General features: G+C 60.8%; 1 protein-coding gene across 5 annotated transcripts in view; it reads right to left on the bottom strand.

Moving 5' to 3' along the window:
* The window catches only part of RAP1GAP2 (RAP1 GTPase activating protein 2), a 73,710-nt gene extending 56,121 nt beyond the window's left edge, over positions 1-17,589 (bottom strand). For 2 of the 5 annotated variants that reach the window (XM_074890536.1, XM_074890537.1), the window contains exons 1-2: positions 17,417-17,589; positions 15,216-15,332 (exon numbers count right to left, since the gene is read on the bottom strand). In XM_074890536.1, coding sequence (XP_074746637.1) covers positions 15,216-15,332; positions 17,417-17,466 — 167 coding nt within the window. In that variant the 5' untranslated portion in view covers positions 17,467-17,589. Of the gene's footprint in view, positions 1-3,220; positions 3,411-12,261; positions 12,387-15,215; positions 15,333-17,416 lie in introns of those variants that run through there. The other 3 variants (XM_074890539.1, XM_074890540.1, XM_074890542.1) reach the window with 2 other exon arrangements.

Here is a 17,589-nt window from a genome sequence, read left to right as displayed (position 1 = left end):
GCCTCCTCATCCAAAATGCCAGAGATGAACTGGGCACCAGAGGAGACTGCCCGTGTCCCAGCTGCCTCCAAAGCACTGGATCACATCTCCCACAAAACACCTATTTAAAGAAAACAGACCCAACGTGCCGGGAGGGTCACACCAAACCCTGCAAACTCGGCACTGCAGCCTTAGGAGAAGCCCAGTCCAACGGGGATGGAACAAGGATGCAGCAAGTGTGGGATTTTCATACCTGGCTGCTCACTGTGAGCTCAGGCTCGTCCCGCACCCAGACACCAGCCGCTGATTTCCCCTTTTCCTTCCCCCCTCGCCCGCCCGCAGCCGCCGCAAGCACCCGCACCCGTGCCGAGAGCCGCAGCCCCATCGCTCCCAGCCCCGGCCGGCTCGCGCGGGGCCCGGAGCCCTGGTCGCTTCACTTCTTTATTTGGCACAGTTAATGAGTGCCTGTCTGCACAGAACCACTGTGGTCAGAGCCATATTAATATTAATTAATGCAAATCATAGTAATGTTTCAAAATGCAAAATGACGTCTTTTGGCAGCCGTTGCACATGCTCTGTTACCTGCCATGTGGAATTAATTTCACATCTCTGAAAAAAAAAAACCCAAACCCACCAAGACCACACCCCCAAACCCTGCTCGTTTTGCCCTGCGATCACAGAGGACGCAGCAAGACTGCAGAAATGCAGCTTCCCCTCTACTCGCAGCTTTACATCCCTCCGCTGCCAGGCCAAAGTTCCCCGTCACGAGAAGGCTGTGCCCGCGGGTGACGTCGTGACACCAGCTGAGCTGGGGCAGGCAGGGCAGGAACCCCGTGTGGGGTGTCCCTGCTCCCGAGGGACGAGGCGAAGGCACCCCCACACCCCAGCTGGACCCCGGTGCCTCCTGCCCACCCTGCCTGTGCCCACCACGACCCCCCGGGGTCCCTCTCTTGCTCAGAGCGATGCAGAACTCCCAAAACCCCAAGGCCACGGGAGCTTCGTTCCCAGTGTTTCCCCAAACTTCAGCCTCCGTGCTCTGCTCCCAGAGAGCCGGCACGCTCCTGCTCCTAAAAATCGAGCCAGGGCACCCGCCCTTGTCACTTAATGCTTTATAAGTGTGTCCGCAGACCTCGCTGATCTAATCAGGCTGCACGTTAAAGCGTGCTGGTGTAAATAGCTGTGGCCAAGCTCGGTAGCAGATGCACATGGGCCACGGGGCCAGGGGGTGGCTGGGGCAGGACCTGTGCCGGGTGCCGGAGCTGGGGCTGCACCGAGCGGCTTCATCCGCAACCGCAGGAAGAAAAAACAGTTGCTGTTATGCAGCCTCTCAGAGAGAAAGAAAAAAAAAGGCAACAACAAAAAAAGAAGCACACAAGAAAGAAAACCCTCTGCAGTCACAAAATGACTAAGCTACGAGAGCCGCTTTGTCAGGCCCTGCCCTGTGCCCCCTCCTGAGGTGGGGTGAAGTGAAACACCCCACCGGTCCAGCCTCCTCCCTGTGCACCCCAGCACGGCCCTGGGGTTCCCCAAGCCCCGGCAGCACCAGTAAAGGGGGGGGTCTGTCCTCACTGCCCCCACGAGCAGTGCCCAGGGGAAAGCAGAAGCCAACACCAGCTGGGTGACGAGGGCCCGGGATGGGGGGGACAAGGCTGGCACCCGCATCAGTGACTGCAGTCCCGGTGAGCTGGGACGGGGGTGCTGGCAGCTCCGGGGGCCGCAGACCCCACGGCTCTGCATCGCCCACAAGGTGCATCCCTACGACCGAGAGTGGCCACGCCGCGGCTGCCAGCCCAGCCCGAGCGTGGGGACCTGGCAGCTGGTAGAGAGCACAAAACCCTTTCTACACGCCAGCGGAGGGCTGGAAATAGCGACTGCAGCTGTGGAAAGCAGCGGCTGGGTGTGCCCGGCCACCCCACGCACGGTCCCCACAGGAAGGGTGTGCCGGCCACCGTGAGAAGATGCTGAGGCAGGTACCGGGCTGCGGCCGGGCCCTTCCTTTCCCATAAACACCCAGGGAAGCCTTTTCCCGGCTGCGCACGGCGCTCTCGGGGGACGTGTGACTGCAGGGGGTGTCTGCCCCTGGGACCCCTGGGGGCCTGTTCCCCAACCCTGCTCCCCCACCGAGAACAGGGCTCCCCCTGCACTCCCCAATCTTTCTTTCCCACTGTGCAGATGCCAATGCTGACATTCAAGGGCAAGCCCACCCTCTGCTTCCCCCCAGCCCGGGCTGTGACAGTGGCGTGGCCCCCAAGCAGCCAGCAGACCACATTTTCCTGCGTGACTTGGGCTTGTGGTTATCTTTTCCCTGCAAAGTGCAGAAGAAAAACAACTGAGCAGAGCCCAGACGGCCCGAACAAAGGGGGGTAGCGGCTCTGCTCCATCGCAGCGGGGAGCTCCCGGGATGTGCCCAGGGCCCGGAGCCACCACTCCCAACGGCAGCTGCGGGGCGAAGCTGCCCAAGAGCTGCCACTTCTCTCTGCCGCAAGATGAGCCCACATTTCACAAAACTTATTTGCACAGAAGTTTATCAGAGTGCTTCCTTCCCATTTTTATCTACAGAAAAGAAAAAAATCCCACTGAGACAAAACGCTTGGCTTCAGCAAGGCGTGCGCTTCGATTCCCAGGCGAATTTACCAAAACCCTCGACAAGTTCGCTGCTCGCCCGTGACCCTCCCAGTCACTCAGCGTTTCCCCCAGCAGGTCCCAAGCAGCTCCAAGCCCACCAGCACAAGCCCCAAAGCTCCCAAAACCCCCAGGGCTCCTGTCTGCCCAGCTCCTGGGGCACGGGGAGGGGGGGAAGGCAGAGCCACCCTCTGCCCCGGAGCCAAAAAGCTAAAATCAGCAGAAAATTGCCGATTCAGCCACCAGTTCCCACAGCCTGACCACAACCGCACAGCACAGACTTGGAATGGGCATAAAATACCATAGAGAAGGGGAAACTGGAGAAGGGCAAAGGGAGAACAGTGCCATTTTCTTCAACTACTTCCCCATAGACCAACACATCTCGGACAGAAGGGGCACGAGAAGCAAACAGTTCCACCGAACCCTGGCTGCGGGTGGCAGCCGCGGTGCTCGTGCGGGGACCACCCGGGCAGGGTCCGAGGGCAGCGGGAACCTGCCACGGACCAGGCGGGGCCTCGCCGCAGCGTCGCGGTGCTTCCTCCTTCAAAGCCGCAGAGGGAAGAAGAGCTCCTCGGCTCCGGGAGCAAAGGGGGATGGAAAGGGAAGGGAAGGCACCCACCAGCCGTAGCCGCCGAAGGAGACGCTGCGTTTTCTCTGGAACATGGTGGTGGCTCAGTGCTGCCGGGGCGCTCCAGCCATGGCGGGAGGCGGTGACGGGGTGGCAGCACCCACGTGCCCGCGGGGCTGTGTCGGGGCGGGGGGACCCCAGCACCTCCCGGTCAGCCACCCCCAGCGCAGAAGCGCCTTCACCCGTGCACACATACAAACACCACAAGAAAAGTCATTTCCTTTTTCGTTTCTTTTTTTTTCTCATGGCCTCAGGCTTTTCACAACCTTACGCTGCAAATATCGTATTTCTCCTAATGGCAGGAGCCACGGGCAGCGACGGGCGGGTGGCATGAGCCCAGCACGGTGCCACGGGGCTGCCCGGAGCAGAAGGTCACTGATGGCAATGCGGAGATCTGCCTCCCAGGGTGGCTGGCCCCGAAGGGCTGGGGCTGCGCTCACTGCACCAGGCTGGGTCCCTGGCAGGGGATCCCTCCACTGACCCTTCAGCGTATTTCATGCGAGGTCTCGCTAAAAGCATCAAACATCAATAAGCAAAACTCCCTTCACCTCGTCTCTCATGGCAAACAGATGCCCAGCTGCCCCAGCGCCCAGCGAGGCATCTCCCACCAGCCCCCATGCAGCTGCGGGTTTTCTCTCCTCCGTCCCCGGCAGCTCCCTAACGCTGAAGTGTGCGTCTGCGGCCTGACCACCACCAAAAACCGCGGTGCCTGAACAGCCAGGCCTCAGAAATCCCATTTAAATGGGAATGCTGACCTCTAGCTGGGTATGAGCTTCCATCCATCGCAATGTCCCAATTAAACAGCCTATCAGCCCCCGCATCAGCCTTCAGGCATCACAGGACACAGCAGAGCCCAGTGCCAGGGGCTGCGGGTGGTGCCCCTGGGGCCGAAGCAGCCACCAGCGCCCATCTGCACCCACCCAGGCCTGGGCTGGACAGTGGCTCACCCCTGCGGGTCAAAGTCAGGGGGAAGAGTGGGATCCCGCAGCCCAGGGCCACCGGCACAACACCAGAGCGGAGCCTCGCACCGCAGCCGGGAGGGGACAAGCTGCAACCGCGCGTCACCCACAAGAGATACACGAACCCGAGGCTGCCTTCCCAAAGTCCCAGCACCTTAAAGACCACTGGAAAGCCTCTGACTAATGAGGTCCTACTGGTCTGGCTACTTGAACACTCACCTCCTGCTCCGGTGATTTAAAATAACGCCTGGCGCACACAGGAGACATCACCTCGACTCGGCACCGCTGGGCTCACGCGGCTCCGAGGGGACTCGAGGCAGCTCTTAGCCCAGCGCTTGGCACTTGCAGGAGTCTCATCCAAGCACCCAAAAGCTTTAAATTGAGAGACATTTGGGTTCTGTCTGATGTGTGAAAGAAGCGGGGGGATAGGGAGTTGCAGAGAGAAATCACTCAACTCCAGGGAAAAAGCTTGGATTGAGATCCAGCTACTTCAACTCCTACTTTTCTACCCACAGCCATCTTCCCTTAAAGGGATGAAATTATGGAAATCCTTTGCGCTTTAGAGCTCGTAAGGACATTATTTAAACAAAAAAAAAAATCCCAAACATGCTGCAGGCTTGAAAGCCGTAATTCAGGTGCCATGAAATATTTGGAGCTGACATTTGCTTGGAGCACATTCGTTTCTGGCCTGCATGCTCCGTGTTACAGCTCTGCATCGCCAGCAGCGTGACGTTATCCTGGCGCTTCATCTTCCCCCAGGTCACGTCTCTCTTACACTCGTACCAGTCGATTCCTGCCCAGCTCTACCGAGCTGCTCATGATTCACACGCCTGCAAATACAGGCAGGGAGCTTCCCCGCATGGCCGAGCTCTGCAGTGCATCAGAACAACACCCAGCTGCTGCAGCCCCGGCGCAGCCCCGCACGCAGAGCTGCGGCGGCAGGTACTGGCGGCCGCCACGGGCAGCGTCACTCGATAGCTGGCATCACACCAGGAGAGAGCCCCAGGAAAGCAGCCAGCTCTTCGCTTAAACATTTACTCCCGCAGCGCTGCAAGTGCCAATTCCTGCATCTTGCTCTGCCACTTCGGTCCTTACGTGAACTCGCTGCTGCCAGAGGGAACACGGAGGCCGGGAGGGCGACGGGGAGACGCGCCACGAGGCAGGGCCGGACGCCCCTTCAGCAGGAGGTCGCTGAGGTCAGTAGGTCAGAATTACTCTGTAGGTCTGGCTTACGCCTCGTTGGCATCACAGTTCTGCTAAAGCACGAAGAGCGATTCACAACCGCCCCTGGGAGGGCAGGACCTTGACATGGCCGTGGGGAAACTGCCCCCACTTCCCACTGCCCAGCCCTGCACGGAGCCTACCTTGCCCCGGGGATGCCCCGGCCACCACAGATACAGGTGACAACCAGCACTTGACCCAGGCAGAGGTTAAAAAGATACCGAGGACCCACGTCCCCAGAGGCCAGCAGCCTCCCCCCGCCCCAGGGCACCACATCACCTGCCCAGCTCCGCCTCCGCACCCGCACAGGAGTGCATCCAGAAATAGTTTGTCTGCAATGACATTTTCTCACTTCCCCTCTTCCCCCCAAGGTATTTCACGCGGTTGGGCTCAAAAATGAAGGCAGAAAAAAAAAAACCACGAAACTCCTCCTTTCAGAGCAGGCACAGCCAAATCGCAACTTATCAGCCAAAATTAAGAAACAAAGGCCTGGGGGAGGATGCCTCCTCGGTGCCATCTGCACCAGACAAAATTAACATTTCCCAGGGGCCTCTGCCAGAACCAGGAGCCCATCGCCCTGACCCTGCCCATCTGCGCTCCCCCCTCGGGGGAGCTGCCCCAGCCCCAACGGTGACGCCGGGGACAGGGGGGCCGCACCGCTGGGGCAGCCAGCCACATTGTTAACAGCTAATTAATAAAACCAAATTCTCCTGCAGCGCTGGGCACTCGCAGCTCCCTGGAGCACAACCCCGGCCCTGGAGCCCCCAGAGCAGCTCGCAGGGGGAGCAGCGCCCGCGTTTCGGCCGGCTCCATCGCACCCCCCAAGCAAAGGAGGGAGAAAGCGGGGGGAGCGCGAGGCTGCGCCAACGGCAGCGCGCTGACCACTGCACAGCGTTAGAGCTTAACGAGCACAAACTGCATCCTCTGTGCGAAAGGAAACGGAGTAATTCTGCACCGCCCTGGCTCAGCTCTCCCGTCACCTAAGGGGGGACCACGGGGCTCAAACTGCCCCTGACATCACCTCTGTGGCCACAGTGAGACCCCCAAAACCGGGGTGTCCAAAGGTCCGTGCAACGCAGCGCTGGCGTATGCATGAACCCATGGCGCAGGAAAAAGGGGGGTCCAGAGGCCCCTTCCTCCCCGCTCTCCCACAGCCGCGCCAGCTGCAGGGTGGGTTATAGCCAGGCCACCGGCCACTGGCCACAGGGCACAGCCCCACAGCTCAGCCCCCGGCTCCTGGCAGCACCAGCCCCTTCACGGTGGAGCCAGCATAGGTAGTACCTGCTGCTCCCATCCCTGGGGATGCTCCTGTCCCCGGGGACACCCCAGGCTCCCCCGGCAGCCCCGTGATTTGGGCAGACACAGGAAGGTGAACCCCTCATGAGGGGCTCTGGTGCAGGGCCGACCCCACGAGCAGCAGACGAGGGGCTGGCAGAGCCCACACCGCAGAGCAGAATTATGCCCAGGAAGGGCAGCGTAATTCTTTCCTTTGTTACTGGGGCTAAGAAAGACTGATTGCATCATTAGTGCTTTAATATTGCATGCAGCACGCTGAGGGTATTCATCTTTCCATTATGATTCTGAGGAAGGTTGTGGGCACCCAGAAATATTAGATTTTGTCCTGGCAGGAAGAACACACTGTGCATATCATCAGCCTGGACACACAAAACAAAGGAAAACAGTGTCCGAATTAATTCTGACTCAGTGCATGGAATATTTTTAACAGTATTTTCTCCCCTTTTACGGTGCTGCTGAAGTGAAGTGAGAAACTCAACGCCAAAAACTGCAGCTTCCTGCAAAGCCCAGCTTGTCCTCAAAGGTGCCATTCGCTGCCCACAGGCCTGCAGCACAAAGCGGCTGCTGTGGGGGGGGAAATGCTGTTTGTCACCCACGGGGTGAGCTCCAGCCAAAGGACAGTAAAGCCGAGGAGCTCCCAGAGACCCCACCATACCCCCGCCAGCCTCGGGGCTGCTCGTGGCCGGGGACTGGGTGAGCGGCTCCTTCCAGCAGCCCCATGTGCCGCTTCCCTCGGCAGCCCGGGGTGCTGAGCCGCACAGCCCCGCTCATCCACGGCCCGCTCGTTAACCTCATTAGGGAGGGCTCAGTCCATCTGGGGTTTAACTGGGAGGATCAGCCTGCAGAACTGCAAACACATCCACCCAGAAATGAAGAGCTAATTCCTAGCAAAACGCTCTGCTGGCCAGAAAAAGAGAGAAAGTTCAGCATATTGGCAGCCTCCTTATGGAAGGCAGCCCTGCTCCAGGCACGCCCAACCCGGGGAACAGAAAACAGAGGGAAAAAGCGCTGAACGCACCCGGGGAGAAGGGTGGGCAGTGCACCCAGCCGATGGCCCACACGGATCATGGGTCCCCTGCTCCAGGGACGCCGGGTGAGGCACGGCAGCACCCAGCACAGGGAAAGCCCCGTCGCTGCGCTCACCCCGTCCCGCTCGGCAGTGGGGAGCTGGGGAGAGGGGGGCTGGTTCCTGCCCCTACCAGGGTCTGAAGAGCCCACCCAGGGACACCAGACACGTGGCGAAGGTGAACACTGGGGTCAGGGTCCTCGGGGAGCTCATTTCCCACCCATGTCAGGGGCAGATTTCGGTGCTGGGTGAGGCCCGAGAGTCTCTTCCTGCTGGAGACCAAGGTTATGCCCAGCCCACGCTGCGGCCCACGCTCCAGCTCCTCTTCCACGTTCTGGAGGCCATTTGACACCGCTAAGGGCTCACGGACTCGTCCCTACGTCCAAAGTGACTTGCTCAGTTCCATAAAAATGGCTAAAAAACAGTTCTTGGAGGAAGCCTCCACTCGGCCTGGGACACGTCACATCTCAGACAGCGGTGACAGGGCTACGGGCACCCAGCCCAGCCCCCGCAGCCCGGCGCTGCACCACAAGCGTTCCTGGTGGCCCAGGGAGCACCCAGCTACACCTTGGGGACCGCGGCACCGAGGAGGGGACCCCGGGAAAGCAACAGGCGCTGGCTGAGACCCCCCCAAGCGCTGGCCAGGTGCCTGTGGCCGAAGCAGAGCAGCCCCGGCTCAGCTGCAGCTTTCGGGTTTCTCACAAACTCTTGCGCTGCTGCCCCAAGCTGCACTGGGGGTGTCAGGGATGGAGAGGTCGGGTGACTCGGCCGCACGGGGACTCCCCAGCTCCTGTCCCTCACACCCTCTGGCTGGCTCTTTGCACACCACGAAAGGGAGGAGATGGTGTGAGCCGAAGGCATCGGCCACAGCACCGCAGCCACTGACCTTACCGAGCCCCCTGGGCAGGCACGGACACACGGACACCCCTGGCTGTGGCGGATCCACCGCAGGGTCACCAAGAGAGGTGTCCAGGGAACGTGCTGCACCCACCTGAGCCCAGCACTGGGGGGCGGTGTCCTGTCCCGCACACTTCGGAGCTGGGGACCCCCCCTGCCCCAACAGGATAAACCCACCGGCCGTTGCAGGGGAGAGGGACGGTTCCTCCCCGGGATCCCGGGAGGCTTCCCCACACCGCAGGTACTGGGGTACCCACACCTTTGGGCAGCAGAACAGGGCAGCACTGCTGCTCCCAAGAAAGGGGCTTCTAAACCAGGCAGGGCCTGCAGGCAGGCCCCAGGGAAGCCAGATCCATCCCTTAAACGAGGCAGCTCAGTGGCCAGCAGAAAGGGGCAAACTCTGACTCAGCCAAGTGGGGGACCGTCCCTGTGCCCCCCGTCACACACATCCCAGGGAAGGGTGGCAGCGGGACTCGGGGACGAGTCTGCGCTCAGCCTGGCAGGGACGGAGACACTTCGGTGGAGGAAGGCAAGGCCAAGCTCTGCAAAGCCTGCGCTGGTTCAGGACCATAACATCAGCAGAAATCCATGTGTTTAACTGTTTCTGGGTCTGAAGTCCATCAGTGCTAATTTGTCTTTTCTTCGTAGCATCGATCTCATCGCTTCCAGGCAGAGCAGAGCGGAGGCGGGGACAGCCCGGTCCAGGCTGCACAGTCGGGAGCAAACCCCGCTCTCCCGTCAGTGACCCCCCCACCCCTCCAAAGCTCACCCCGCGCACAGCTGGGGGGAGCTGGATACAACCCTCCGGGTTCCTTCAGGCCTCCTGGGGTAACTGGGTTTGCTGGGCACCCTGCGGCACCGAGAACGTCCCCCGCCTGCACATTTTGGAGACGCAGAGGCTCTCTGGGCACCCAGCCTGACACATGGCAGCCGGTTTCTCCCAGCATCCCATGGCCCAGCTCCCTGCTGCAGAGGGACACAGACCTCGCCTGATCACAGCACTGTGCACAGAAAGTCACCACACACACCTCCAGGCTCATTAGATTCTTCCCAGCCCACTATGAATTTAACGTAGAGTTGCTTGTTTGCTGGGGCCCACCCATTTTAGAGCTCCCTCTTGCTAGCGAGGGGATGAAATTCCCTCGAGAGGCTCTCTTCAGAAAGGGCCCGTTCCGGCACACGGATTTTCTGTGTGTCTGTTTTCCCCACCTCTTCCCACCACATCTCTTCCCAGGAAAGCTGAGCCCCAGAGAGGATGCTTCGGGTGAGCAGCAGACGCCCGGGTCGACACACACACATACGCGCTGTGCCTTGCCCGAGGATCGGCACGAGGGCTTCTCTCTGCGCGCTGCAGGCAGGCAGGCAGTGCCAGCTCCCTGGGCACCATCACCATGGCCACCTGCACACCCCAGCATCCCCCACACCGCCATCCCCCGCTCCCTGGAGTGCCGGGAGCTCATCGCCCCTTTGCCCCGGCACCGCAGGGGCTGCGGGAGGGAGGTGGCAATTAGGGCAAAACCTGCTAAAACCCCCGTTGCTGCTGACAGGCGGCGCTGGCACGCAGCTGGCCCAGAGGAACCGGAGAGCGTTTGGCCCAATTCACATGACAAACCCAGCAGGGACGTGACTGCAGCCTATGAAGAAATTGTGGCGAGACAGAAAAAGAACTGCTTAAACTAAAATCCAGGGCTGGCAAAACATGGGGGTGGGAAGAAAGCATGGGTATGAGAGAGACCTGAACATGCTTTGGCTGGAAATTAGGAGATTTCTAATCTTTAATACAAACAGTTTCTGGAACAGTTTCCTAATAACAGAGGTGAAAAAAACACCCAAGTGATGCTCAGCACGTTTATGAAGACGTTACAGGAGACGGTGCCCGCAGCAGCAGGGCGCCGGGCTCAGTGAAGCAGCCTGTGCCCTCGCACCCTCCTCTCGCAGGGGCTTCTCCTGGCCCCCCGGGAGCACACTAAGCAGCGCCTGCCCGAAGCCAAGATGCCCTGGCACAGGATTAGATTTAGGCAGCAGTCAGGGCTCAGATTCAAGGCCAAACTTGTCCAGGGTTCCATCTGAATACTGCAAACAACTCACACGGGATTTGGACTCAAGCTTTTCAAAACCCTGCTACATCTTGCCAATACCACCTGTATTTTTCCACCATTTTGGGTGTTTTTTGCAAGAGCTGGGCTAGACTCAAATCAGAATCAAGAAACAGCTCTTTCTGGTTTAGCATCCAACTTGGAGGCAGATGTTAACTCTAAGCAGGGATTCATCTACCCCCACGAAATTGGAAATAGGTCTGGGGAGAATGAGCTGTTTTTAGCTCCTGGAAAAAATGTCTCTTCCTACTGTTGCTGCTGAAGTCCTGTTCCTGTTTCCACAGCAGCTGCTAACGACAACCAGAGCATCTGACTTCAGGTAGACAACAGGCGACAGCAGCGGAGGGACTCTCTGAGCAGCCCCCAGGACCCCGCTACCACACGAATATGCTTAGGGATGGAGAGGAAGGAAGGATGATAAAACAAATGTAAGCAAAGAAAAAAAGGCAGTTTTGCTGCTATGGTTATGGTGAGCTGCCCTTTGGGAGGAATCAGCAGCAGAGGGAGAACGAAAAATCTGTTAAACCGGGTGTACGCAGCGAGCGAGGCTGCTGGCTGGAATCACGCTTCTTGTTGAATCTGAATTTAGACTCCTTGGCCTGTTTCCAACCCCCAATAAATCACGGCGTGTGGACAGATATTATGTCCCTTGTGCTACGAAAACAACAAGCGATCTTAAATAAAACAGCCGAGCCTGGAGCACGCAGAAGACGAGGAAACGGGGCAGGAGGTGGCAGGGCCCATCTCGCGCCCGGCACACACCAGGGATGGGGGCGACGCGCGGGCGCAGCCCCACCAGCTCCGGGAGTTTCGCTCTGCGGGGCTCGGCAGCGCTGGGCCCGCAGGGATGAGCGGGGGGAAGAGGGGTGGGATGCTCTGCTCTGCCTCGGCAGCAGACATGACGCCGCTCCTGGGGTAGAGAGAAGCCGCAATCTCGGCAGCAGAGAGAGGGGAGGCAGGTTACCCCACAAACAGGGCGCAGCGAGAGGTGCAGAGCGATCTCCTCCTGTGCCCTCCTTCTGTCACATGCAAAAATCCTGGGGGTTCCCAGCCAAGGGGGTGCCCTGCGAGGGCAGGAGCAAATCCCCCCCCCCCCGCAGCCCCGCCGGCAGCGAGCGCTGCCGAGACCTTTCGAAGTTGCCTCCTCTGAATTTTCATTATTTAACATCCGCGTCAGCAACCGCCGCCCCGGCCCCAGCGGGGCGCAGACCCCGCGCCCCCTGTCCCCAAGCCCCCCCCCGCCCCCCAGTAGCCCTCTCCCAGCCAAAGGCGAACGTAGGAGCCGAGAACTGTAAAGCGTTTCAACAATAGATCTCCCGGCTCTGCCTCACGTCTGCGCTCAGCCGAGCCCCGCCAGGGTAAAACCAAGGACAAACCCCGACTCAAACCCTCCCGCTGGAGCCCAGCCCCGGGGATTCGCACGCCCGTCCCCGCACGCTCCCAAAATCCCGCTGGCACCGCGGTTCGCTTTAGCGAGACCCAGCAGCATCTTCTTACCTCGCCTCCTCGCTGCTCCCTGCGCGGAACCAGCAGCCGCCGTCAGCCCCTACGCGGGGGGGGCGCGGAGCGGCGCGGAGGAGCCCCAGCCCCCGCGTCCCCCGGAGCCTGCGCCTGGCGCTGCGCACCCGCGGACCCCGGCACAGCCCCCGGGAGGGGGGGGCAGCTCGGAGCGGGGGCTGCCGGGGCAGAGCCGCCTCCTCCTGCCCTGTCTGCTTTGCCTGCTCTTCTCTGCCTGCAGCCCTGCCTGCTCTGCCTGCAGCCCTGCCTGCTCTGCTCTACCCTGCCTACAGCCCTGCCTGCCCTGCCGACGCCCCCACGCCTCACCCCTGAGGGCGAGGGCTAAACTCGGCTCAGCTGAGGTCTGTCACCAATTTGGAAACCGGGCCCAGGCTCCTTGAGGGGGAAGGGAAGAACCAGAGGCTCAAGATGCGACGGGCTCCCAGGTCATTCACCCGGGGGAGATTCAGTGCCCGAGAAACCCCCACCAGGATCTGCCCATCAAACCTGCCTGGGGATTTTAGAGTGAAAGCGCTGTTCTGTGAGAAAATAACCAGCAAAGGGAGCACTTTGGGTTCAGCCTTGAAGGCAGACTCAGCCTTACATGTGAGCCCCTTCATCTGGTACTGCTGAATTAGAGACACAGGCTGGAGCAGACTAAAGAGCTTCCAGGGCCAAAATCTGGACTCGCTGAGAGAAAAAGCAAAATGCCCATTTCCAGTGACGGGCCCACCCCTCCCAGCTCACGGGGCGCCTACCCCAGCCCCAGGCTGCTGTCACCCGCCCGAGCCCAAGGAAGGGCCTGGACCGCAGAGCTCAGCCCGGCCGTCACAAGCCGCATCGCTTTGGTCCTGCTGGTTGCTAAAGAGATTCAGTGAAACCGATGCAATTCCTGGTTTCGGCAGCACTGAAACCTGTTTAACAGCATTAAACATCAAAATCGGTGATTTTGGCTACCGACACAGCTCAGGGCTGAGCTGGCAGCCCGCTGTGCCCCACACTGCTCCCCGGCTGGAGCAGACATGGCACGGCCAGCCCAGCACTCGCACGAGGTGACCGATGGTCACGCGACTCTAAAACCATCACAGTCTCTTGCACCCACAGCCACTGCGCCGTTCCCTGGCTGCCAAAAGCCTTCCCACGCCGGGGGAGAGCCCAGCCCAGCTGGAGCGGCTCTGCCAGCAGCAGCGCGCCTGGACACGACGTTCGTGGGACTGGGGCAAAACCAGCCCAGCTGCGTGAAAAGCCGTAGGAAGCGGGTGCCGTGCTCTCATCCGTCTATACAGCGCTGCTCAAGAGGGCCCGAGGAGTACAATAATGTCTATAAATCATGAAAATAATAAAATATACCTGTTACATTAACCCCTCCAGCGGGTCAGCCATCCTCTTGCTCAGCTGTGTCACCACCATTATGCAAAGAAAAAGCAGTAAGTGCAGAGCAGAGTGAGCGATCCGATTAACGTGACAGATAAATAATGTGACAGCCTGAAACGCCACAGAGCATCCCGGCGTCAGCGTGTCACCCGTGGAGCCGGAGCGTGGCAAAGCTGGGCCTGGCTGAGCCGGGGCTCGCACTGAGACAGCGTCGGCTGCGAGCTGGGACGAGGGTTTATCCCCTGAAGAGGGATGCGGGCACCATCCGCACCCAGGCACTGACACCCCCCCACTCTGCCAGGCTGCGCCAGGTAACTTCCCAGCCCACGGGAAATCAAATTAATCCAGTGGAATTAACCCCAGCGGTACTTAACATTAATTATAAATGACATTACACGCACTTAGGTTCCACACGCTGCATGATATACGTGCACCAGGGGTGAGATTAACACAGCTCTTGGTAGCAATTTGCAAAAATTAGTTAAAATCAATAACCAGCATGGTAATGTCAGTTTTTGGAAACCCTCTGCGGCGACAGGTGGGGGAATCGCCGTCTCGGGAACACCACGGCTCCCGCCGAGGAAAGTGGGGCGGCTCCCTCCTGCTCCCAGAAATCCCTTCCAGGCGGGGGGGTCGCCTCCCCTCCTGCTCCCCATCCTGGGCAGCCCCTGCCCCCCCACAGCGAGCCGTGCGTTTCGGCCACCCCCTCCCTCCCGCTGTTATTCTGGTCCATGCAATTCCAGGGAGATAAATACTTCAGGGCTTTAAGGGCTCTCAGAGCTGAACTGCTGCGGAAATAGAGAGGGAGAAGCTTTTAGCTGCGTGGCCACACGGGGACTCGGGGGGTTTCGGTGCTCTTAACGGGCAGGAAAGCAGACACTGCGCTATATGTGTCTCGAGGCCTGCAAGGCTTTTATGTTAATGGCGTTTTGTCACCAAACGCTGGGATCAGAACCGACAGCGACGCAAGTGCACCAGCGGGGAGAGCCAGGCACGTGCCCTGGCCGTCGCTCCCAGACACGTTCCCAACCAGCTGTGAAGGGGAAGAGTTTAACCACCGAATGAAACCGGGGTATCAGAACAAATATTTTTCAGAAATCACTTACGGTGATCCGTAAAAGATCACAGAATCCCAGAATCATCCAGGTTGGAAAAGACCTTGAAGATCATCTAGTCCAACCATTAACCTCACACTGACCGTTCTCAATAAATGGGCTCCCAATTTATTTTTTAATTAAATCTCAAGTGCGCTACATGCGTAACACGGGTCCTCAACAGCTTGTGCACTTGACCAAAAGTGGGGGGGTGTTAAAAACAAAAGCTTGGGGAGGGCAGTCAGCAATTTGCCCTTTCCCTGCTTTAAGCCAGAGCGGTGCTTGTGTGGCGCTTGCAGCTCCCTGCTGCACCCCCTGCGTCTGGAACCTCACGTTAAAGCGACCCCCAAGGTGCTCGGGTATTCGCAGGGCTCCAGAGACAGGAGCTCACAGACCACGTCAAAGCCACGAGGGCTCGTGGCAGAGCAGTGGACGTGCCGGTGCTCCCCGCAGCCCCCGGCCCTGCACCCCCCGGCCCCCCCTTACCTGCTGGGCGAGCCCAGGTCGGCCCGGCTGACGATGCGGTGCTGGTGGGGCGAGTACAGCCACTGGAAAGCCGTCAGCGTCCTCTCCTCGATCCGAAACCGGCCTTCTCGCACGTACCTAAAAATAACAGCGAGAAAGACTGAAATATTTATTAGCGCAGGGTTGTGGAGGGGGAGCTGCGGGACGCGGAGAGCAGAGCGGCTGGCTCAGCAGCCGCAACTCCGACACCACCACCACCACTGCCTGCCTCGGAGGGAGCGGAAAAACGATGTTACGGCCCCAACCACATCCCTGTGCCGGCCCCGTCCTTCCCTGCCCGTCGGCGGACGCTCCTACGGGCATGGGGCGGTGGCTGGGACCGGGCCTCCTGCCAAGGGTGTCCCCCGGGGGGGGACGGTGGCCCCCCGCCACCCTTGCTCCCTGCCACTGCTGTGCCCATCACCCCGGGGCACATCCTGCCTGCGACTGCTCCTGCCCAGCACCAGCCCTTGCACCGGCTGCAAGACCAGGCTAATGCCCTTCTAACATCATTTCGCATGTCAGGCTGGACGTTGAGGCTTATTAAGTAATGCTCAAGTGATGAATCGATGGTCATTATTTTGGCCGGAGAAGTTCAGGTTCTCTTACAGGAGCAAAATGTCGGTAACCGCGGTTGTTCCCATCTTTCAGAACACAGTTCTGCCGCCTGCCTCCATCCCAACAACCAGCTGCACTTCACACACCCTCCTCTGAACATGAAATTTCATCAGCAAGCGATTAATTATTTAAAGCCCCTGTAGCAGTGGTTGCAGACATGCACGCACACACGGCGCCCGTGGAACCCCGGCCGGGGCTGGGGCGAGCTCGCAGCCCCCTCCTCTGCATGTTCCCACCGCCGGCCGCAGGGACCAGCCACGCTGCCCAGCGCAGCGCCAGCGCAGGTGTCGGGATCTCCCGCCCTCAGCGAACCCAAACCCAAACAGCTCCTTGCGTGTCCCCGTTTGGGCTGAGCTGCCTGTTTTCGTGGTCTAAGCAACGAGGCCAGTCGCGGCCGCAGCTCTGGCGTGGGGTGTTAGCGGGGAGCTGGAATGTCTGTTGGGAAGGAAACGGAGGGGTGAGGCAGCGGGGTGGCACAATGGCCAAGCCAAGGAGCCACCGCGGCCGTTTGGGTCTGAAGGGGCAAGAAAAAAGTTCCCTAGGCTGCTGCGGAGGAGAAAAAAAGGAAGAAAAGCTTCACAAGCTTGGAGTAACCCCGGATGATTTCCGCGCCGGCTGCTCCCCCGGGTCTGCAGGGATCCCCCCCACACCAGGAGCCCCTGCACCCAGCCCGGCCGGTGCTGGGGTGCAGGATGAGCCCCAGACCCGCTCCCAGCTCTCCCATCAGCGGCACCCGGGGTCACCCCACGGCCTGGCGTGGCTGCAGCGCCCTGCTCAAAAGTCACAAGCTTCGGACGTCACAGACTGCACAATTAAGATAAAAAACCGCACACAGAGAGAGCTTGTTTCCGATGTCAGCCCGTCCCAGCTGCCCCGTCCCCGGCAGGAAGAAGCGGGTCCTCGTGCCAAGGCCCAGAGCAGCCTCAGCACCCTTCACCCCACGACAACAGCCGGGGTCCCCCAAACCTCCCCCGCGGGTCCCGGGGACATCCCGCAAGCTTGCCCGGGCCCGGGGCCGCTGCTGCTCCCCCCGCTTCCCTCGTCCAGCAGCTGGATCCCGCTTTGGGGTCCGACTCTTCTACCTCTACTGGACCCCAAATGCCGGACCCCCCCTCGCAGCAGCTGCAGCCCTGAACCGCCCTCTCCCTGCCCGGGGACATGTGCCCCCCACCACGCCGGGGCAGCCGCCCCGCTGGGACCCCCCAGACCCCTTCGCCCAGGACCATGCTGAGCCCTTGGGGGGTCCCGGGGGGCCCCAGGGTGCCGGCACTAAGCCCCGTGTGTCCCCCCCCCCCGGAGCCCTCCCCGGCCGCGCTTCCCCTCTTCACCTGGCCCAGCAGCCGGGACCCCCCCTCCGGGCTAGGAGCAGCCCCCCCACCAAACCGGGACCCCATTGCAAACTTACCCCCGCCCTCCCCCGGTCTCCCGCTGGGGTCCCCCCTCCCCGAGCCTGCCGGGAGCGCTCAGGCTATCTGCCGGGACCCCCCAGCCCAGGACCGCCCCCCCCTCCGCCCCCAGCTCCCGGGGCTGCCCCCTCCCATCCGCTGCCCCCCCCCCGCACTCACCAGCGCACCAGCTCCCAGCGCCGCTCCCCCGCCGCCTTGCCCGAGGCCATGCCGCAGCGCGGGGGGGTCCCACAGCGGAGCGGGGGCGAGGGGGGGGGTCGGGAGGGGGGTTCCCCACCGGCAAACCCCCGCTGCCAACCGGCCCGTCCCGGCGGCGGGCAGCGCCCGAGCAG

The sequence above is a fragment of the Strix uralensis genome, chromosome 20 (genome assembly GCF_047716275.1).
Source record: "Strix uralensis isolate ZFMK-TIS-50842 chromosome 20, bStrUra1, whole genome shotgun sequence".
NCBI lineage: Eukaryota > Metazoa > Chordata > Aves > Strigiformes > Strigidae > Strix > Strix uralensis.
Note: the sequence above shows the minus strand (reverse complement) of the source record. Positions and strands in the feature narration are given on the sequence as shown.